This window comes from Panthera leo, chromosome A3 (assembly GCF_018350215.1).
Source record: "Panthera leo isolate Ple1 chromosome A3, P.leo_Ple1_pat1.1, whole genome shotgun sequence".
Lineage (NCBI taxonomy): Eukaryota > Metazoa > Chordata > Mammalia > Carnivora > Felidae > Panthera > Panthera leo.
In genome coordinates this window covers 78,899,870-78,923,017 of record NC_056681.1, presented here as the reverse complement: position 1 = coordinate 78,923,017, position 23,148 = coordinate 78,899,870, and the positions used below count along the sequence as shown (strand labels likewise).

General features: G+C 34.3%; 1 protein-coding gene across 4 annotated transcripts in view; it reads right to left on the bottom strand.

The window, feature by feature from the left end:
* The window catches only part of SANBR (SANT and BTB domain regulator of CSR), a 55,497-nt gene that overhangs the window by 23,791 nt on the left and 8,558 nt on the right, over positions 1-23,148 (bottom strand). For 2 of the 4 annotated variants that reach the window (XM_042932361.1, XM_042932362.1), the window contains exons 3-10: positions 17,792-17,978; positions 16,888-16,981; positions 14,637-14,875; positions 11,253-11,311; positions 8,576-8,736; positions 4,036-4,122; positions 3,813-3,923; positions 1,186-1,309 (exon numbers count right to left, since the gene is read on the bottom strand). In XM_042932361.1, the coding sequence (XP_042788295.1) occupies positions 1,186-1,309; positions 3,813-3,923; positions 4,036-4,122; positions 8,576-8,736; positions 11,253-11,311; positions 14,637-14,875; positions 16,888-16,981; positions 17,792-17,978 (1,062 nt within the window). Of the gene's footprint in view, positions 1-1,185; positions 1,310-3,812; positions 3,924-4,035; positions 4,123-8,575; positions 8,737-11,252; positions 11,312-14,636; positions 14,876-16,887; positions 16,982-17,791; positions 17,979-18,459; positions 18,508-23,148 lie in introns of those variants that run through there. The other 2 variants (XM_042932363.1, XM_042932364.1) reach the window with 2 other exon arrangements.

Genomic DNA, 23,148 nt, shown 5'->3' with positions numbered 1-23,148 from the left:
TTTAGAACACAGAAAATGTGAGGGATTTTTTTCACTTTTTTATAGTATATTGAAGAGTGAGTTATAATATTTAGTATTTATTATGGGGCCGCCTGGTTGGCTCAGTTGGTTAAGCATCCAACTCTTGATTTTGGCTCAGGTCATGATATTGAGGTTGATCCCTGTTCAGGATTCTCTCTTCCTCTTCCTCTGCCCCTCCCCCTTTTCTCATGCTGTCTCTTAAAAAAAATCCAATTAAAAAATTGTGGGGACTAGAGTTCACTGGGTGGAAACTTACACAGTTTGAAAAAACTCACTCTGATGGTTCTGATAAGCTGCTCTTCTTTCTATTTATCAAAAATTATTACTCAAGTGAGAGAGGAAAATTAGTGAGGAAAGGAGATATTAGGGATTTATAAAAAATTTTATGTAGAACACTCTAGATTTATACCTAACACTAATTAGGAATGACTGTGACCTATTAAAATCTATTTATTTTATAAAATTATTTATTACAGGTACCTTCATATAGTAAGCTTCTTGTGGTTTTATTACAGACTTCATTTATTTTTAAAAAATGAACAAAATCTTTTAACCTTTTTGGGAACACAACTACAATAAGCTACAATAAGAAGAGCACATATCAATAGTACCATATCTACAAAGTGTTTCTGAATTTTTGAAGAAATTAATGGGCTAACAGAGAAAGTCTGGCTTAAAATAACTAAAGGTAGTAAGGATTTTGTTGGTTTTTTTCCCCACTGAAAAAACAGATTGGGTCACTTAAAACCTGTTGGTTTTCTAAAAATGAGGCAAGGTGTTGATTGTTTCAGCAATGAAAGTAAAAAGGAAGACAAAGATACACAGTAAGAGAGATGAAACCAGATGGAAGGAATGTTTAATAGTGTTACCGTTTTTGCCACTAGTTTCTTTAAAAAGATGTCAGATATTGTCGAAACACATCCAAACATACTAGTTAAACATCCTGTATTAAAAGAGCCTACTATGCGGGGTGCCTGGTTGGCTCAGTCAGTAGAGTATGCAATGCCTGATCCTGGGGTTGTGAATTCAAGCCCCATGTTGGATGCAGAGATTACTTACAAACAAAATCTTGAAAAAAAAAAAAACAAAAACAAAAAAAGGGAGAGCCCGCTATGAATGTTTACAGAACAAGATATTAAAAAGAAAAAAAAAAAAAAACCTCACCTGATAACATCTTGAACAAGTTAGCCAGTTGACTGTTCCCCACAAGCGCCAATATACATCTCTCCAAGATTTTAATTCTTCAAAAAGACTATTCAAATACTCATGAACATCCCAAGTCTTATCCCTGGGGAAAAGAGCCTCAATTATTATCTTATTTTACAAGCAAGTAATATAAACAATTTGTTTTCAGTACATGTTTTTAAATTTGTGGCTTATTTCCAATAACATTCCCCAAATGTTGGTTGTGGGATGGACTATACTGACAGTAGATAAAATTTCATTTGGAGTTTGTTTATTTTCTTTTTCTGTGGACACAAGAAAAAGATATAAAAGATTGAACGCCAAATTATTTTGCTAAACTATACAAATTATTTTGCTGAGCTGTGTTAAATGTAGTTTGAGCAGACTAACAGTTGAGACTTAGGCATATGTTGCTAAATAGAACCTTTATTCTAATTGTACATATTATAGAATAAGTTGTTATTAATTATTGGTGATTCTAAACATTTCATTAATATATTATTTATATTATTTTCAAAAGGAATTCTCCAATAATTCAATAATATAGTAATATATAATCAGGTCTTAGTAACATACATTTTTAAGTTATAAACTTAAAAAATAGCAAAGGCTTAAAACCCTATTGGCTATGTCCATATGTAACTCATGTTCCTATTTTTTCCAAATCCCTTAATCTTTTGAACTTTTGCTATTTTTGTCCTTAGTTCAACAAATAACAGGATGTCATGATGTTATTACAAATTACATAGGCACATCTGTTTTAATTAAAGACAACGGAAAAAATATCAACAGCTAACTTGCACGGAAATGCTTTAAATAAATCAAAAATGGATGTTGAAGTCAATATCAATTTTTTTCAAATAGTATTAATAGTTATTGCTGTCAGAATGAAAGTGCTTTCCAAAAGGTAAAATCAAGTCTTAAGACAAAGAAGTATAACATCCTAGGTGCTTACAATAACTAATGAAGATTTCCCTGATTGTCATATGAAGACAAAAATGAAACATTTTAAACATGACTGTAAAGGGTGCCTGGCTGGCTCAGTTGGAGGTGCATGGAACTCTTCATCTCAGGGCCATGAGTTCAAGCCCTATGTTGGGTGTAGAAATTACTAAGATAATAAACTTAAAAAAATAAAAATAAAATAAACATGACTATGCTATTAATACTAGGGTCATATGTGTTTATATTTGTTTTAATGTTTAAAATATGCAATTTAACATTTATAGTGAACAAAAGTGCTATACATTTTTATCATAGAAGAAAAAAACAAACAAAATTAAAAGCATCCATAATATTATTACTTAAAGGTAACACCACAGTTTACACTTTGGCGAAATGTTTCTAGTTTTATGAACTTTCTTCCCCCCACTTAATTCACGACTAACAACTTGCTACGTAAGTATACATTCTTTTACAACATTATTCTCAAAGGCTGCACATTGAGAATGGATTAGATATGTTACATATAGATATACTACTACATGGATATATTTTAATTCACTTAATCATTTGGATGTTTCCCTTTTTTTCTATTTAAACAATATAGCGATAAATGTTCTTGTTGAGTGCTTTCACAAATCTAACATTACCTCTTTGGAGAAATTCCTAGCAGGAAGATATTTTTAGAAAATACATACATTTCAGAATTTTTGCTTTTCTGAGATATTATACCAATTTGCAACACTCTCCCCCCAACTGATAATGAGAACTAGTTTTGAACCTAAAGGGGAATAAGAAAAGACTATGTAACTAATGAAATACTGACAAAGTATGAAGAATAAATAGATTATGGAAAATTCAATTTTAAAGACAATTTCCTCATTCACCAAAATTTACCTGAAAGTAAATTTGGTTCTCTGTCAAATTCAATATAACATTTGCATAAATAAAATCTGTTAGGGAAATAATTTTTAATGGCAGTGACCAGAATATCTTTCAAGAATAATTTTTACTATTTTAAAGTTTAAAAAATCATGAAATTTACTTAGTAAATAAAATAAAACTTTTGCAAAACTTTGTTTTGAAAGTAGCATCTTTTTTTAAATTTTTAAAAAATGTTTATGTATTTTTTTTGTTGTTGTTAACGTTTACTCACTTTTTGAGAGACAGAGCATGAACGGGGGAGGGGCAGACAGAGAGGGAGACACAGAATCGGAAGCAGGCTCCAGGCTCTGAGCTGTCAGCACAGAGTCTGACATGGGGCTCCAACTCATGAACTGTGAGATCATGACCTGAGTTGAAGTCGGACACTGAACCGACTGAGCCACCCAGGCGCCCCAAATGTTTATGTATTTTTGATAGACAGAGACAGGCAAGCAGGGGAGGGGCAGAGAGACACAATTCGAAGCAGGATCCAGGCTCTGAGCTGTCAGCACAGAGCCCAATGTGGGGTTCAAATTCACGAATCGTGAGATCATGACCTGAGCCAAAGTTGGATGCTTAACCAACTGAGCCACCAAGGCACCCCGCAAGTAGCATCTTTCTAACTCAAAGTTGGATTACATTCAGAGAAAAATGTTATCCTATGCCTTATAATACTAGTTATGTTTTTAGACAAACACTAGTAATTCACATTTAAAAGCTATATTTTATTGTTACTGCACCTTATGTGAATGTAGATAATATTTCCATGTTGATCCACATTGATTTTTCCAGGAATGCAAGGAATTCTTCTTTCTGTTTCTTTTGTTAAAAGTTTCTTACACAAACAGCATCTATAACACAAAGAACATACAAAAATATCCAAGGAGAAAGATTTTAAATGTAGTAAAATTAAAGAATTCAGCTGCACTGTACAGAATATCAAAGAAAAATACATCACCATACCTGTATAATGTCGCTGCATTATTCCGAGAATCTGGGTTCAAGTACTCAGGATCAAAAAGTCTTTCAATCTTCTTACAAAAAAGTTTACTATTAACAACAAATGATGGACAAATTAATTTTCTATGTTTACATTATGAAAATTACTTGATAGTGATGAAAATAAATACTGATCTACCTGCATATGTAGAAAATAAAATTAATAAATCCTTAGAGAGCCACTCTGGGGATTTACGATACATTTATAGTGTTCTAAGTAAATAAACCTATTAATGAGAACTGCTTAATTAAGAATGTATTTTCAGGGGCGCCTGAGTGGCTCAACTGGTTAAATGTCTGACTTCAGCTTAGGTCATGATCTCACACTTCGTGGGTTTGAGTTCTGGGTTGGGCTCTGCGCTGACAGCTCTGTGTTTCCTCCTCTCTCTGTCCCTCCCCCACTTTTGCGCACTCTCTCTCTCAAAAATAAATACACATAAAAAAAAAAGAATGTATTTTCACAAGAATATTTGGTAAAAATATTCAAGTTTGAGGAACTTGAAAACTTAAGAATCCTGGGTCTACCAATAATAACTTGGCATATTTGAACGTTGTTTTCTCATCTATAAAATGGGGTTAATATGGGGTGCCTGGGTGGCTCAGGTTAAGTGTCCAACTTCAGCTCAGGTCATGATCTCGTGGTTTGTGAGTTCAAGCCTGTATCAGGCTCTGTGCTGACAGCTCAGAGCCTGGAGCCTGCTTTGGATTCTGCATCTCCCTCTCTCCCTCACTCTCCCTCCCTCCCCCACTCACACTCTGTCTCTCTCTCTCTCAAAAATAAATAAAGATTAAAAAAAAAAAAATAAAATGGGATTAATAATCCCAAATTCACAAGGTTTTATGAGGGTTAAATGAATAGTGTTTTTAAAGAGTGCCAGATATAGCATTAAGCAATTGATATATATTAACAAAAACTTACTGATTATACATACTATGAGCAAACTTTAAGTCTTATGTCATTAATTCGAAGTGTATGTCTTGAGGCTAGGTCTGGATTTAGGATATTAATCCCATTTTTAAGTATTTAGCTCTCAGATAATTGCCCTCTGTCTCATCTCCCCTAAGGACTAAACTTTTGTATAACCCCCTGCATTAGCAATTTCCCCCTCTGGAATGAATCATTTTGATTAGCATATAAACATTATCTAGTATCTACGTTAAAAAAAAATCGTCTCCTGGGCCTACCTATCCCTAATGGCTAACTGCTAAAATTTTTAGCATTCATTTAGAGCAAAACATCGGGAAAAAAGTTTGTCTAAATCTAATTGGTCACATTTCTGTCCTCATTTTACTCTACATGGTAGCTGCATTCTACACATTTGATCACTTAATCACTTCCCCACTTCTTTTTTTTTAAGATTTTATTTTTAAGTAATCTCTGTACCCAGTGTAGGGCTTGAACTCACAACCCTGAGATCAAGAGTTGCATGCTCTATTGACTGAGCCAGCCAGCGCCCCAATCACTTCTCCACTTTTGAAACTATCTTTCCTTTTATCTTCCCTTTGACTCACTGGCTCCTCCTTCTCAGGCCACTAAATGGCCACTCCTCTGTTGAACCTCTAAATATTGGATAGTCTTTATCAATATTCTCTTGCTAACAATTGGAAAATTAAATAAATAAATAGCATTTAAAATAGCACCAAAAAAATTTTACCTAGGAATTAAAAAAAAGAAAGAAAAATATCTCTACACTGAAAACTATAAAATGTTGCTAAGATAAATGGAGGGTTATACCATGTTCATGGACTGAAAGAGCCAGTACAATTGAGATCTCAAATCTTTTCAAATATAATCAATGTTAACATCAAACTCCAGCAAGTGTGTGTGTGTGTGTGTGTGTGTGTGTGTGTGTGTGTGTCTATGAGAGAGAGACAGAAAGAGAAAATGAGCAGGCTGATTCCATATAAATTATGCAAAAATGGAAAGGACTTAACATGGCCAAAATGGCAATCTTGAAAAAAGGCTAAGCTGGAGAATTTAGATTACTACATACCAAAAAATATTATGAAGCCACTGTAATTAAGGCAGTGGGCTACTGATACCAATACAGACAAAAAATCAATGAGACTAGACAGCTACATGCAAAGTAATGAAATCGGATCACTTTCTCACACCATACACAAAAAAAAACCCTCAAAACAGATTAAAAACCTAAGCGAGAGACTTGACACCATAAAACTCATAGAAGAAAACACAGTCAATTTCTTTGACATTGACCTTTCCAACTTTTTTCTAGATATGTCTCCTTAGGCAAGGAAAACAAAAGCAAAAATAAACTATCGTGACTACACCAAAATAAAAAACTTTTGCATGGCAAAGGAGATCATCAACAAAACAAAAAGGCAACCTATTGAATGGGAGAAGATATTTGAAATGATACATCCAATAAGAGGTTAATATCCAAAATATATAAAAAACTTATACAACTCAACACCCCAAAAAACAATCCAATTAAAAAATGATTGGAAAAGTAAATAGACACTTTCCCAAAGAAGACATACACATGGCCAACAGACATGAAAAGATGTCAACATCATTAATCATGAGGGGGAAATGTGAATCCAAACCAAAATGAGATATCATCTTACATGTGTCAGAATGGTTAGAATAAAAAGACAAGAAATAACAAGTGATGGCAAGGATGTGGAGAAAAAGGAACCCTTGTGCACTGTTGATGGGAATGTAACTTGGTGCAACCACTATGGAAAACAGAAGGGAGTTCCTCAAAAGACTGAAAACAGAACTACCATATGGTCCAGTAATTCCAATACTGGGTATTTACTTGAAGAAAAAAAAAACAAAACACACTAATTTGAAAACATATATGCACCTGTATATTTATTATAGCATTATTTACAATAGCCAACATATGGAAGCAATCCAAGTGTGCATCGATATATGAATGGATAAAAAAGATATGGTATACGTGTATATACAGTGGAATATTACTTGGCCATAAAAAGAATGAGATCTTGCCATTTGTGACAACATGGATGGAGCTAGAGGGTATAATGCTAAGTGAAATAAGTCAGAGAAAAATCCCATATGATTTCACTTATATGTGGAATCTAAAGAACAAATGAATAAATGAACAAACAAAAAGCAGAATCAGACCTATAAATGCAAAAAACAAACTGCTGGAGGGGAGGGAGGTAAGGGAATGGACAAAAGGGGTGAAGGAGAGGGTGAATGAAATACAGGCTTCCAGTTACAAAATGAGTAAGTCATAGGATTGTACTGGCATTGTAAGGTGACAGATGGTAGCTATGTTCGTGGTAAGCACAGCTTAATGCAGAGTTTTTAAATCACTATGTTATAACCTGAAACTAATGTAACATTATGTGTCAACTGTATTTCAATTTAAAAAAAAAGAAGAGATCAACAGAACAAAATGGAGAGTTTGGAAACACATGGTGCCACTGCAATTCAGTGGAGAAAGAATGGTCTTGCTAAGAAACCTCACCCAGTTCCATGGTTTCAAATCTATCTACTCTTGTATTTCTATTTTAAGCTCTGATCTCTGACCTAAGCTTCAAACTTATATGACCACCTACCTCTGCTATCGCCTGGATGTCCAAAACGTGTATTAAATATATTAAGTAATCTCTTATCCACCTCTTGAGCCCCTTACCCCAATCTCTCCTCTATTAATGGTATTACCATCTACTTAGTTGCTCAACCTTAAACCTCAACCTAGTAATTATCCTAGGATACACTCTTTTCCCACATTATTCCATTTGCAATCTGTCAATATTTCTAATAATACACTCTGCATCCATCTACTTCTTTCCAGCTCCACTGCTCCTACTCTAGTCCAAACTCTTTCATCTCTCACCAGATTATCACACTAGCCTCTCCTCATCAGTCTCCTTATTTCTCACATCCGTATAGTCTATTCTCCACAGAGCAACAGGATGGTCTCTTCAAAAACAGATCATGCCACTCCTCTGTTCTCATTCACATTTAGAATAAAGTATACTCTCTTTGCTGTGACTCAAACAGCGCCTAAACTGCCGACCTTATCCCATACTACTCTTCCTCTTTATAATAAAGCCAGTTTTAATCATTTTGAACATAATTCACTAACACGATATGCTCACATGTACATTGTAAAAAATAAGTACTAATTTTTATCTAGAGTCATTGGCTCTGGATAAATTTTACTTCATTTAAAATAAAATAGAGGGTCAACTGGGTGGCTCAGTCAAGCAGCTGACTCCTGATTTTGGCTCAGGTCATGATCTCGCAGTTCATGGGACTGAGCCCCACGTTGGACTCCACGCTGACAGTGTAAAGCCTACTTGGGATTCTCTCTTTCCCCCTCTCTCTGCCCCTCCCCTGCTCATGCTCTCTTTCTTCTTCTCTCAAAATAAATGAATAAACTTTAAAAAAATAGAAATATTTCTAAATATATTCTAAAAATAGAATATTTCACTAAAATGAAATAGAAATATATTTCTTCTAACAGGAACATTAGGTTAAAAATTAAATTAAAAAAATTACCTCCTAAACTTATCTTTCTTGTCCTTTAAATCATCAACTTCATTATGTGTGAACAGGTCAGCTATACGTGTGAGAAGATTTGCATTAATACAGTTCATGTTGCATGGGGTAGCAACTATGGCATTCATATTCTTGTGGCAATACTGAATACATTGCTCAACCTGAAAAAAAGAATAGAAAATGAATGTTGAAAAGAGTAGCATGAAGGACAATGTCATTTCAATACCTTTCAAAGATAAAATTCATTAAAAGCTCGATCCATGGATTACTAGGCACTAACTGCATTCAGGTTAATCTATACTGGGCTAATCTATACTGTTCCAAAGTGAGCCAGCAGGCCATAGTTGTACAAACCCATACAAAGCTAGAAAAAGAATCTTCAATTTTCCTGGCACACTTTAAACAATGATGCAATGAGCATCTTTCATGATTGTGGCAGGTATGTATCTTAGTCCACAAACTCCAGTATACAAGATATGTAATTTCCTAAAACTAGACTTAGTGGCAATTTTAAGCCTCTACTTCTCTGAGTGGCAGAAATATAGTCACTTCAGGGTTTTCTCAGTTGTGTTGTGCTTGCTTTCTGACTTTCTTCCCCTTTCTCCAACCTGAGGTATATTTATTTACTTTTTGAGGTGGCTTTGGGGTTTGGGGAAAAGTAGCTCTGGCTAATCATGTATTCTTCCAAATATTTTGTTATGGGAAAAAAAAATATGCTTTAGGGTTTAGATTTCAAAACTCAAACATTAAGGATTCTTTCCATCTCTGCTTTTTTTCTATAACCCTTCCCTGGAACAATTAATACCAGCAACTAAATAGGGAGCAACTAAAGAATAGAAAGAATACAGAGAACTAAGCAAAACCTTGAACACTCAAATAAATAAACTTCAGGGGCGCCTGGGTGGCTCAGTCGGTTGAGCGACCGACTTTGGCTCAGGTCATGATCTCACGGTCTGTGAGTTAGAGCCCCGCGTCAGTCTCTGTGCTGACAGCTCGGAGCCTGGAGCCTGCTGCAGATTCTGTGTCTCCCTCTCTCTCTGCCCCTCCCCCGCTCATGCTCTGTCTCTGTCTCAGAAATGAATAAACATAAAAAAAAAATTTTAAACAAACTTCACATCTGTTAATATAGCAAAGGAGTACTCTGCCCTAACACAAACATATATAAACATGTGAATGATTAAGAAATTGACTAAATAAAAAGAAACAAATACATTTAAAAAACTTTTTTTTAACATTTATTCATTTTTGAGAGTGAGACGGACAGAGCATGAGTAGGGGAGGGGCAGAGAGAGAGGGAGACACAGAATCCGAAGCAGGCTCCAGGCTCCCGAGCTGTCAGCACAAGGCCTGACGTGGGGCTCGAACTCATGGACTATAAGATCATGACCTGAGTTGAAATCGGACGCTTAACCGACTGAGCCACCCAGGCGCCCCGAGAAACAAACGTATTTAATGTTAGAGCCTGATACGTATTTGTATATACTGTGCTTTTCTGTTTTATCAACTACTCCTTAACAACAGACATTAGCATTGGGTTTATACATATACAATTATATTAGTATTTGGGTATTGTTTTTAATTCACTGATTTATAAATGAAAGACACAAATAACCAAACATGCTTAAAGAAATTACTTAAATAATGAACAAATATATTCAAATTAATTTTCATTTAATTTGGTTTTAGAGCAAAATCCACCTTGGAGTAAAGCTAATTCTGCTTAGTTTCATCTAATACACCAGTAAGCTCTTCCTTGAAGATATATTGTTTGCTGTATAGGCGTAATATACAAATGATGCATACTAGTTTAACCCCTTCCCAACAGAACAAGAGCAGTTTATTCTAATGGAATTGTAAGTAAGAAGAGTTAGGAATCCCTAGAAAAAGAAAGATGAGACAAAGCTTTCCTGACACAAGAGAAGTCATTTTAGGCCCCCAGATATTTTCTGTGATCTGTGCCCCACTTGCCCAAGCACCACTTCTTACAGAAGTGCCTTTAGGAGGTGTCAGAATTACAAAGAAATACACAGACCTTAACAGTTAAGAATTTTAAGAGAACAAAGGGAACACAAAAACTAACAGTCTCCACCAGGCCTGGAAATAGCCTGACCAAAGTAGTGGTAAAAACTCTCATCGCTGTTTCCAAAGTAAGCAAGGCCCTGCACTCCTCACCCAAGATAACAAACCCAAGACCTCATCCAGTTTAAACCCATAGAACCTTGCTCTCTTCCAGTTACCTCTGTTTCATTATAAAATTGAAGTTTCCATCCTAGGTGGAGCCCAAGCTTCATTAACATAGCACAGGATGCCTGTGCTATGTCATACCTTTACTTGGTATGACAGAGCTCCCCTTTATGAATGTTCATCCTAAACCCTAAATAAAAGAAAATGCTCACCCCTCCTTGGCGAGTCAAAGCTCTGGAAGTTATTCCCCATGATCTCCTTATTTGCTGCAAATAGTTTCCTTTGTGTGACAACTCTACCTGATGCAGGCTCTTAGCTGTAACTCACGGCGAAGCAAATTCCTATTAGTTCAGTTACAGAATCACACTCTTGAATTAACAACTACTTAAGTAAGATGTCTTAGAAATTTCTAGGCACTTGAAGGAAAAATCAAGTTGTATGTTAAACTAAGCATAGGTGAATAAAAGAACTTGGATCTTTTATTAATACTTACCAATGAATCCATTTTCAAAAACTCTGAAGAAATAAGAATTGAAATGACATTTCCTGGCTCTAAAAAGAAAGAAAAAAATTTAATTCTCCTTCTGATTTGTACCTCAATCTCCTCAGGACAAGGTCCTTCTCACCTTAAAAGAGGATGTTACATTGTAAGAGCAGTTTATTATAACATTACTACGTCATATGGCTTAGATACACGAAAGAAAGAAAATGCAATGTTAAAATATGGGGTACAGAGAAAGCACATAGTAAATCTGCCCTGGAATTAGATTTATATCTAAGTAAAAAGACTCCAGCTAAAGATACGACACATGCAAACTTCTGCTTAACTAAATCAGAGAAAAAGATAATTAAAATTGAGACTCTAATTTATCACATTAAAAAAATCGTAGTGAGAACATCTTTTAAATGATTAATGAAAGCACTTGTTATTAGTGAAGTTATTTCAAAGGCAGTACAATACTTGTCATGAACAATTATTTATTTAAAAGACTCTAAAAGGTAACATAAAATTTACTACTGCAGAAGCGCTAAAGTTACTTCCTAAAGGCAAACTGAGGCGAGGCATAACCACAGAAAGGGGAATGCTGGTTGACACTACTATTTTGGTAAACCTAAGTCATCTCCTGTGAGGTATATTTAAGGAAAAAAAAATTGTGATTTTTCCCATTATAGTACTGAGATAATCCTTCCAAATAAAGGACTATGCAATGATTAAAATGAGCAATTCCAATCTTTGTTTAAACAATAATTCTAGGTTAAAGGCTCTCAGATAGAAAGAAATGGTGAAGGGGACTGGTGAAAAATTCCTCATGAAAAATTCCTCAGGGAAGAGTAATATAGCTCATTCCAGCTAAGACCACTTGTCTGCACTATTAGAGATTTAAGTAAGCATTCTGGTGGTTTTCCTGGTTAGAATAAAGATTGCTTTTATAAAAGTTTATGTTTGTAGCTACTGATATAAGGTCAAAGATTACAGAGTGACTATATGCATAAATATGCTGGATAAAACATTTTTTTTCTCCCTGCATAATTTAATTTTTTATTTCACATATACATAACCATATCTGAGTGATCTGGAATCTCTGGACTCCAACTGGCTGAAAATTTTTATTTAGCAAGCTTGTAATTTTTATTTAAGAACCACCAAAATCTTTTTTCATTAATTTGATCCTTAAAATCTATTAACAATAAGTTTCTTCAGAAAATGTTTACACTATCCCTATAGATTTATTTATTAATAAGAATTTAAAAATATTTTGGGACTGCTACAAATAGCAAATTCTAAGGCACAGACTTTATTAAACTACAAGTGTGATTTCCTATACAATGCTATACCCGACTAAAGATTACTCATTATTCTTCCTTTCATCTAGAACACCAGTTCTCAAACTTTTACTTTTTTTAAGATTGTATTTTTAAGTAATCTCCACACCCAACATGGAGCTTGAACTCACAACCCCGAGACCAAGAGTTGCACGCTCCAATGACTGAACCAGCCAGGCATCCCTGGTTCCCAAGCTTTTGATCTTAAAACTCCTTTTTTGTTGAGATGGGTTAGAACTATCAGTATAAATTAAAAAAGGAAAAATTTGAAATATTTAATTCCTTTTAAAAGAATAAACTCATTATATACTAACATATCTTTATGAAAAATAACTGTATTTTCCAAAATACAAATTAGCAAGAGTAACACTGACATTTTTTACAAATTTCTTTGATATCCAACTTAAGAGAAGATAGCTGGATTCTAATCTGTTTCTACATTCAGTTTGTGGGCAGTCTTCTCTGATGTTCCATCAAAACTCAACAACTGATAGTTTCTTTTAAAGGTTAGGTGTTATGGAATCTGAAGTCATATCAATGAACTTTTCCTATTCTGTTATCTCAAAGTCAAATGATTTATCTTGCACTTTGAATGGATCTTTGCTTGACCCATGCATGATTTTAATATCACGCACTGTCATTTGGAAAATATTGGTTCACTGAGTTATGCAGATCTTCTAAATGTTGAAACATTTCATTGTACAATATATATAAGGGACACCTGTGTGGCTCAGTCGGTTGAGAGTCTCACTCTTGATTTCGGCTCAGGTCATAACGTCAGAGTCATGAGATTGAGCCCCGTGTTGGGCTCTGCACTGAACATGGAGCCTGCTTAAGATTCTCATTCTCTCTTTCTCCCTCCCCCACTACCACTTCCTCACACACACTCTCTAATATATATATGTATATATATCTCTCTCACATTTGTTAATATCACCACCAGTCTCATCAGAAAAGTCTTTTAAATATGGAGAAACTGTCAAGCATGTGGAAGCAGATACAAGTTTTCCTACTCTCACTTGAAACCTTGAATTTTATTATTGACAACAAATACTGTCAGTTGTTTCCCTTCAGTTGATCAGCTTAATTCATTTTCAAGAAAATATCTTGCCTAAGTCTGAATAACCATAATTTGCCTCTCATTCTTTCAAGTAAAAATGGTTTTCTCTTTTTCAAAAAGCAGCTGGTTTAGCTTGCAACTCAAACAACTGCACAAGTGCTTTTCCTCTAGACAACCATCACACTCTAGTGTGCAGAAGTGCACCTCCCATGCCATCACACAGAACATGGAAAAGATGCATGCTCAAGGGTCAAGAGTTAATCAAATTACTCATCTTTACTGTTTCATCAAGGACATTCTTAAAGTGAGACTGAATTTATTCTTTTCTTTTTTATCTTTTTAACTATGAGCACATGTTATTCAAGAATATGATGACCACTAGTACAGTTTGGTGCCCCTGCCCAGATGTGTGCCCTCCATTACTTCTATACCATGTGAACAAATGGCAACAAAGAAGAAGACCGTAAGATATTAGTGTTATTATGTATATTGTCTTGACTTCGTGAACCTTCTAAAAGATCTCCAGGACTCTGGGGCACCTGGGTGGCTCAGCTGGTTGAGTGTCTGACTCTTGATTTTGGTTCAGGTCATGATCTCACGGTTGTGAGATTGAGACCTACATTGGGCTCTGCGCTGAGCATGAAGCCTGCTTAGGATTCTCTCAATCTCTCTCTCCCCTCCTCTGTACCTCCCCAGCTCATTCTCTCTCTCTCTCTCCTTCTCAAAATAAAAAAAAACAACAAAATATCTCCAGGACTCCAGAGGTCCATGTACCATACAATGAGAACTGCTGATCTAGAGACCTGTCCACTTGCCATACATTCACTATAATCTACTAAAAATGATGAGGTATCAGTTTCCTAAAAGGTGATTACTAAATCTAGGCACAAATACTAATGTCCAAATAATTTTCCACATTGCATGCTTGGCGTGAAGCAACTACCAGGTGACACATAAATTTCACTACAAAATAAGCAATAGATGGTCTTTTACCTAAAGTGGGCATCTCACAATCTTTATTCTCCTTAGTGTTCCTTTTAACATATCTTATCAACCAGTTGAAAATGTGAACGTCACAATGAACTGAAATGTCCACCTCTTCCCAGCGCTGGGCATCCATAGATAAATATTCAGCAAAGTACTTCATTTCTGCTATCAAAAGATCTCGTGGGCAAATAAAATCTTCTTTCAAGTTTTTTGCTTCATCACATACATGGATCACCATGTTTGGCCTTCATAAAAAATGTTACACAGAAATGAAATTATTAGAGTTTTAGAGGAGGAGCCAAGAATACTGACATTTATTGGAAGTACAAGAACAAGATGTTTTTGGAAGTTTTGACCATAAATAAATTTGAAAGGGTTTGACATTCAGAATTTTTCATAAAAGTATCTTGCTAACCTGATCTATATCTTAGATTTTGACTAAATTTAGTTAGGTTATTGACCTAACAGCTTAAGCTGTTAAGCTTATTAAGCCTAATAACTTAAGAACTTAGAAAAACAAAAATATTTTTATTACAGGACTCATAATTTACATGGTTTAAAGTTTAGTTTTCAAGTTATAAGTTAATAACAAAGTTTTAAAAACTAATACCAATTCACACACACAAAAATTAAATAACACATTCTAATTCTTGTGAGGAACATAAAACAGTACTTTTACATGGTTATGGGTATGAGGAGATAAATATTAAATATTAAAATTTTATTACTATTAATAAATAAGAAAAACAGTTAAATTCATTCATTGAAGAATCAAAAAATTAGCATGGTTACTTATTTTTAACAGCAAGAAAGTTTATTTCTATGCATTCATCAAATATAAATTAGTAAATGTAGTTAATTAAGACTACAATGTGTTTATTAACATATTTTAAAAATAATTTAAGAACAAGTTTAGATGATGCATCAGAAAGACTGCTTAAAAAATACATAGTCCTTGAATTTACTTTCCCTTGAAAATTAGATCACCTCAAAAAGAAATATCAGCATGATCCACAACTACTTTCATGTCATTACAAAAGAGAATAAATCAAAAGAGACACACTGTCCTACAATATGAATTTAATGTGTTCAATGGAACTTCGTAACTTTCTAATACAAAAAAATCATATTTGAAACAAAACTGGGCTCCCAGATAAAGGATTATTAACCAACACTATTGTCAAGGTCAAAGGAATTTAAATAACTCTTCACAAATTGTTCTTCCAAAGAAATTATGGTCAAAATATAAACAGGTGCTGGTAAGGTATGCTTGTATAATGAAGCATAATGTTTCTATGGATTTTAGATCTACAGTATGAAATACTAGACAATCCCAGCAAGAAAATTATCTGATAAATTTTGTGATACACAAACAAAACTATCAGTTAAAAATCTATGTGAGTAAATTAAAAATCCCTGAACTATACACTTCAAAAGGGTGAATTTTTGTTTATTGTAGTAAAATACACATAACATATAATCTGTCATATTAGCTCTTTTTAAGTGTACAGTCCAATGGCATTAAGTACATTCACACTGTCATGCAATCATCACCACCATCCATCTCCAGAACTATTTCAAAAGGGTAAATTTTATGGTATATGAATTATATATGAATAAAGCTGTTACAAAAAAGAAGAAAAAACCTATCAGAACTGAAAATACAGAAATGAACTCTCAGATATGATGAAAATGTTCTATATCTTCATTTGTGTGATGGCTACATGGTGTATCCATTTGCCAAAACTCATCAAGGTGAATACTTAAAATATATGTTAATTTATTTTATGTAAAATATACAAAACAATCAAAACTTGCAATATACTGAAAGGTATATTCTAATTTTTAATGTTTCCATAATCAGAATTATATTCCAATGGTTCTAAAATACACATCTAGTTTCTTTACCAAAATTGGAGAATTAATGGCAGAGATTTTTCTTTGGGTTTTAAAATTTGCTTTTCAAAGTTTTGTATTAGTAGAGGCTATTCTTAATATTTACAAATATGAAAATGAATTTTTTATGTGGAAAACTGTAGTCCAATTTAATTATAACAGGAATAAGCCACATGTTTAGCTATCAAGCAATTGTTATAGTTCAACACATGAACTGTTCTGATTCCAACAGTTTCAACAATTGTGTAATGTGAAATTCCTAAATTATGGTAACTGATGTATACAATCACCAATCATATATTTTATAATTTAAAGTTGATATTCATATTAAATCTTATCTAGCAAAGAACCAGCCTCCTACCCTTCAGATTCTTCAGTCTTTTCTCCACCATTACGAGTAGTACAATTTTCACTTTCTGAAGAACAATTCCTTGTGGAAGCTATACTATGTCTTCCTTAAATACAGAAACAAACACATACAAAAACAAAGGGGGAGGTTAGCGTTTCTAGCTGAGAAAGGGTTTTTACCTACTGAATGGTTATACTGTAAATGCATGGTTTCCAAGGCTAAAGATGGCACTTTGTTAGGTGGCATTTCCCTTAATATTTCTAAAGGTATATGGAAAAAACAGTACAAAAATAGGATCACACATTGCTGACGTTACACTGAAGATTTAAAAAATGATATGGTGTGAATGGGCAGGGATCAAATGTTCAAAAGCCAACAATATAGTTCTGTCTTCCTGAAGCAAGTTTTTATATCAGTACTTTGCTGTTGCTGAGGTTCAAATTATTTACTACACTCAGAATTTCTAAAATCAGTAAATATTTCCAACATAATTGCAGAAAAGATCTTTTCTACACTGCCACAGTGGTATTCGAAGCTACTGTTGACTACAATAAAAGGTAGCTGTAAAAAAAGATAACATGAGGAACAAGCAACATTTTCTCAGTAAAAAAATTTAAGTAGAAGGTATAGGTCAGCAAATCTCTGAAATTATGACATAACTAGGCCAACAGACTGGAGTAGTAAATTTTGATATAGTAAATAGCTTTTTTTTGGTAATAGCGTTTGACCTGTATGGTAATACTAAAACATTTTTCAAATATAGCAAAGATAATTTTCTAAAATTCAGGAAGATACAAATACTAATAGGTTTTCCAGTAATGTTTATATTAGCCTCTAAGTAAATAAAGTTGATTGAAATGCATATGTTGCAAAATTATCATAAGGACAAACACTAAATTTTGTTTTCAAACTGTACCTGTTTTGGAAACTGCATCTTGACCAACTGGAGTTTCCTGAAATTCTCCCTGCATGTCAAGAAGTGATGATTTGATATATGTGGCTAAGGTTTCCACAGGACTCTCTCCAGCAGCCATTAGGGGATTATATTGGTTGTCAACAGGTGAGCTGCCACTGCTCCTCAGTTCATCAAACCTTTTTGCACACTGTAACGACATCAAGGAAGGAAATGTAGGTCTTTTGTAACTAAAAAATAAGATTATTTTCTTGCCTTCTATTTGACAATACTTTTCTATAATCATTTTTTACGAGTGAATACTAATCTGCCGGGTAATACCTAGAAAATTAGCACACATTTCAATACACAAAAGCTTCTGACTTTTTTTTTTTTTAAGAATTCAGGGTAGAACTTTTTTTTAATACACTTTAACCCAATGGCATAATATGTTTATGCTGTTATAGGAAAATGAAGAATGTCTTTATAAACCATATTTCCCTGTGGTCTGTTTTTATTATCAGTTGACAATTTTAATAATTTAGTTAAAAACTTGGTTATTATTTTTACATTAACTGAGTTCCCGTCAGGAATCAGACCAAATTTTAACCTTCAATGGAAAGCAAACCAAAAAGAATCTAATTCGTGACACTAGATTTTCTTTATTAAAATAATGAAGACTTTGTTCTTACCAACACTGAGGTTCACCTTGCACAAAATACAGTAGTAATACATCATGGTCACATATTTGGGCATAGTTTGTTCTAGAACAGTGTTTTCCCCTTAACCCATCAGTTACTCAAGAAATCAACTTAGAAGGTCCAGATCAGCAATTGAAGAGGAAAAAAAAAAAAAAAGAAGTAAAATTTAATAGATTAGAAAATATCGGAAGTGCATTAAGCATACTAGGCTAAGTACTCCTTCGTGGAAATGTCATTTCTATGTGTGTCTTAGGTCACAGCATAAAATGCCTTCCTTAATGCGGATCTTGGTCAAACAACACTGCCATAGCATCCATTTTTAAATCTGCACCAACATCAACACGGATGGCAAATTCCATAGCAGGCCAAGTAATCTGGGAGGTGCAAAAGGAGAAAAATATATACAATGTATATGTCTATATATTAAATGAATAAAGCATTGGGCATGGCATCACTCATTTATTATACAAATATTATCAAATACCCACTAGATATTAAGCACTATTTTCAGTAAAGATTGATTATACGGTTACTATTACATGAAAAATATGTATGCATAGATGGACATATACAGTCAATATGCTATGTCTTTAAACAAAGTCTTAAAAAAAATAATTAATATGATATATGAAAAACCAAATATTTTTTTATATGAAGACTGAAAAAAGTTGTGATGAATGTCTGGACAAATAAAGGAAAACAAATGTTATAACATCATGGGGCGCCTGGGTGGCTCAGTCGGTTAAGCGTCCGACTTCAGCTCAGGTCACGATCTCACGGTCCGTGAGTTCGAGCCCCGCGTCGGGCTCTGGGCTGATGGCTCAGAGCCTGGAGCCTGCTTCTGATTCTGTGTCTCCCTCTCTCTCTGCCCCTCCCCTGTTCATGTTCTGTCTCTCTCTGTCTCAAAAATAAATAAACGTTAAAAAAAAAATTAAAAAAAAAAAAACAAAAAAAACAAATGTTATAACATCATTAGAAAAATGTAGATTCATATACATGTATAGGATAAAAAAGATAAATGGTTTTACTGAATTCATTTCTCCTACAAAATGAATTTAGTTTTTGTAACACGGAGAAAGTGATAGGTAGGCTTTTAAATAAAACACAAGTTCCTGGGGCACCTGGCTGGCTCAGTCAGAGGAGGATGCAACTCTTGATCTCGGGGTTGTGAGTTCAAGCCCCACGTTGGGTGTAGAGATTACTTGAAAATAAAATCTTAAAAAAAAAAAAACCCACACAGGTTTTTTGGATATCCTTTAGGTAAAGTTCACAGCTATAATGTAGATTTATCTTATTTAATAAAGTTTACAGCAATTTCTAATACTTAATAAGAATATTATGAATTCTGAATATCTGAAATGAACACATGATTGCTTAAACAAAGAAGTAAACCATAAATAATTTAAATTATATTGTTAAATATTCTTTGTGCTTAAGCAAAAATTACATGATATCTATATACAAAAGAATGAGACTGGACCTCTTACCTATACCACACACAAAAATTAGCTCAAAATAGATCAAAGACATATTGTGCAAAGACTAAATGTAAGCGCTAACACTATAAAACTCTTATGAGAAAATAACCTTGGACTAAGTGATAGTTTCTTAGCTATGACACTAAAAGCACAAGCAACAAAGAAAAAGCAGAAAAACCAGACCTCCTCAAAATTTAAACTTTGTGTTTCAAAGGATACCATCAAGAAAATGAAAGGGCAACATATACAATAGCAGAAAATATTTGCAAATCATATTATTTGACAACGGACTTGCATCTAGAATATATTAAGAACTCTTACTACTCAATAATAAAAAGATAAATAACCTAATTTAAAAAATGGGCAAAGGATCTAAATAGACATTCCTCTAGAGAAGATCTATAAATGGCCCATAAGCACATGACAGGATACTGATCATCATTAGCCATCAGGAAAATGAAAATCAAAATCATAATAAAAGAAAAAAGAAAAAAATCGTAATGAATTATTACTTCATACCCATAAGGGGCTGTATTCAAAAAGACAGATAAAAGTGTTGGCAAGGATATGAAGAAATTGGAACTGACATTACTGGTGGGAATGTAAAATGGTGCACTTTGGAAAAATTAGACACATTATTTCATCTTTAAAAACATAAAAACTCCTTTTTTCTTTTTTTTTTGAGAGAGAGTGTGCAAGTGAGTGAGGGGCAGAGAGAGAGAGAGAGAGAGAGAGAGAGAGAGAGAGAGAGAAGCAGGGCTCACCAGCTCATGTTCTACCCAAGGTGGGGCTTGTGTTCACCCGAAGTGGGACTCAAGCTCACCAGTAGCAAAGGGGGGCTCATGCTCACCCAAGTGGGGCATGAGCTCACCTGATGGGGGACTCAAACTCACGAACTGTGAGATCATGACTTGAGCTGAAGTCAGATGCATAACGACTGAGCCACCCAGGCGTCCGATACATAAAAACTCTTAATTCATCCTTTCTCCACTTTCAAAATACCAACACGATCATTGTCAAAATGGAAAAAAAAACACGATAATCCAGGAAATTAAATAACAGAATATTAAGGAAAGGTAAAAAATATTTTTTTTGTCCACCAGATATTTAAAAAATATTGAAAATAAATGAACATAGAACTGTTAGTAGGATTAGATAGAGATCAACAGATTAGAATAGTAAATCCAGAGATTTGAAGGTGGAATTTCAAATCAGTAATAAAGAATGAAATATTCAATAAATGTGGAGACAATTAACTATTCATTAGAAAAAAAACGCTAAAACTAAAATAAACTCCATGTGGAGTCAAGATTTAAAAGTAGAAAATAAAAGTAGTCAGGAAAATGTAGGTGACTACGTATTTATTATACGGCTTCATGTGAGGATTTTCTTTTTTTTTTCCTCTTTTATTTATTTTAAGAGACAGAGAAAGTGTATGTCCGTGAGCTGGGGAGAGAAAGAAAGAAAGAGAGAGAGAGAGAAAGAATCCCAAGCAGGCTCCATGCTGTCAGTGCCAGAGCCCAACAGGGAGCAACAACCCCACGAACCATGAGATCATGACTTGAGCTGAAACCAACAGCAGGATGCTTAACTGACTAATCCACCCAGATGCCCCCAAGAAGGATTTTCTAAACAGGACAAAAAAGGCAGATATTAAAGTAAAAGATACACAGATTTTACATTAAACATTTTAAACTTGTAAACATTTGTATATGAGACTACCATTAATAACCTAATAGGCTGGTAACAAACAAAAAAAATAACTAGATCAAGGGTTAATATATTTAATACATAGAAAATCATTATTTAAAACTACTAACAAAACAAATTCACAAATAGAAAAAGGACATAGAATTAAATATAAAATGTTCAACCTCTTTAGGATTTAAAGTAAATTAAAACTGAAACAAGTTAACATTTATTAAAAATATATATAATTGATGGAGCACCTGGGTGGTTCAGTCAGTTGGGTGTCCAAATCTTGATTTCTGCTCAGGTCACAATCTCGTGGTTTGTGGGTCTGAGCCTCATCTTGGGCTCTGCACTGACAGCACGGAGCCTGCTTGGGATTCTCATTCTCCCTCTCTCTGCCCCTCCCCCACTTGCATGTGAATGTGCTCTCTCTCAAAATAAATAAACTTAAAAAAAAATTATATATATATATATATATATATATATATATATATATATATTATATAAATGAGAATTTTGGGGGTGCCTGGGTGGCTCAGTCACTTAAGCATCCAACTTCAGCTCAGGTCATGATCTCTCGGTTCGTGGGTTCAAGCCCTGTGTCCGGCTCTGTGCTGACAGCTCAGAGCCTAGAGCCTGCTTCAGATTCTGTGTCTACGTCTCTTTCTTTGCCCTTCCCTCACTTGTGCTCTCTCTCTCTCAAAAATAAATAAACAGGGGCGCCTGGGTGGCTTGGTCGGTTAAGCGTCCGACTTCAGCTCAGGTCATGATCTCACGGTCCGTGAGTTCGAGCCCGTGTCGGGCTCTGTGCTGACAGCTCAGAGCCTGGAGCCTGTTTCAGATTCTGTGTCTCCCTCTCTCTCTGCCCCTCCCCTGTTCATGCTCTGTCTCTCTCTGTCTCAAAAATAAATAAACGTTAAAATAAATAAATAAACAAACAAACAAACAAACATTTTTTAAAAATGAGAATTTTGAGGGGCACCTGAGTGGCTCAGTTGGTTAAGCATCCAACTTCGGCTTAGGTCATGATCTCACGTTTCGTGAGTTCAAGCCCGGCGTTGGGCTCTGTGCTGACAGCTCTGAGCCTGGAGCCTGCTTCAGATTCTGTGTCTCTCTCTGTCTGCGCCTACACCGCTTGCACTCTGTCTCTCGCTCTGTCTCAAAAATAAACATCTAAAAAAAATTTTTTTTAAATGGGAATTTTGAAAAGACATATACACATAAATAATATGTGATATAGAAAGTGCAGGGATCAAGTATTCAGCTATGTTGATTGGAATATAACACGGATGGCCCTTCTAGTGGGCAATATGTAACAAAAGCCTTAAGAAAAGAATAACATATTTCTAACTATGTTAGATAGCCTAGGGACTAAAGGGACAAAAGGGACTGGTTTAATAAATTATTATAGCTCATAGCTCAAATGCTGCAGAAGTCTATTAACTGATATATAAAGATGATTACGATATGCTGAATGAAAAAGCAAGCAGCCAAACAATACATTTGTTGT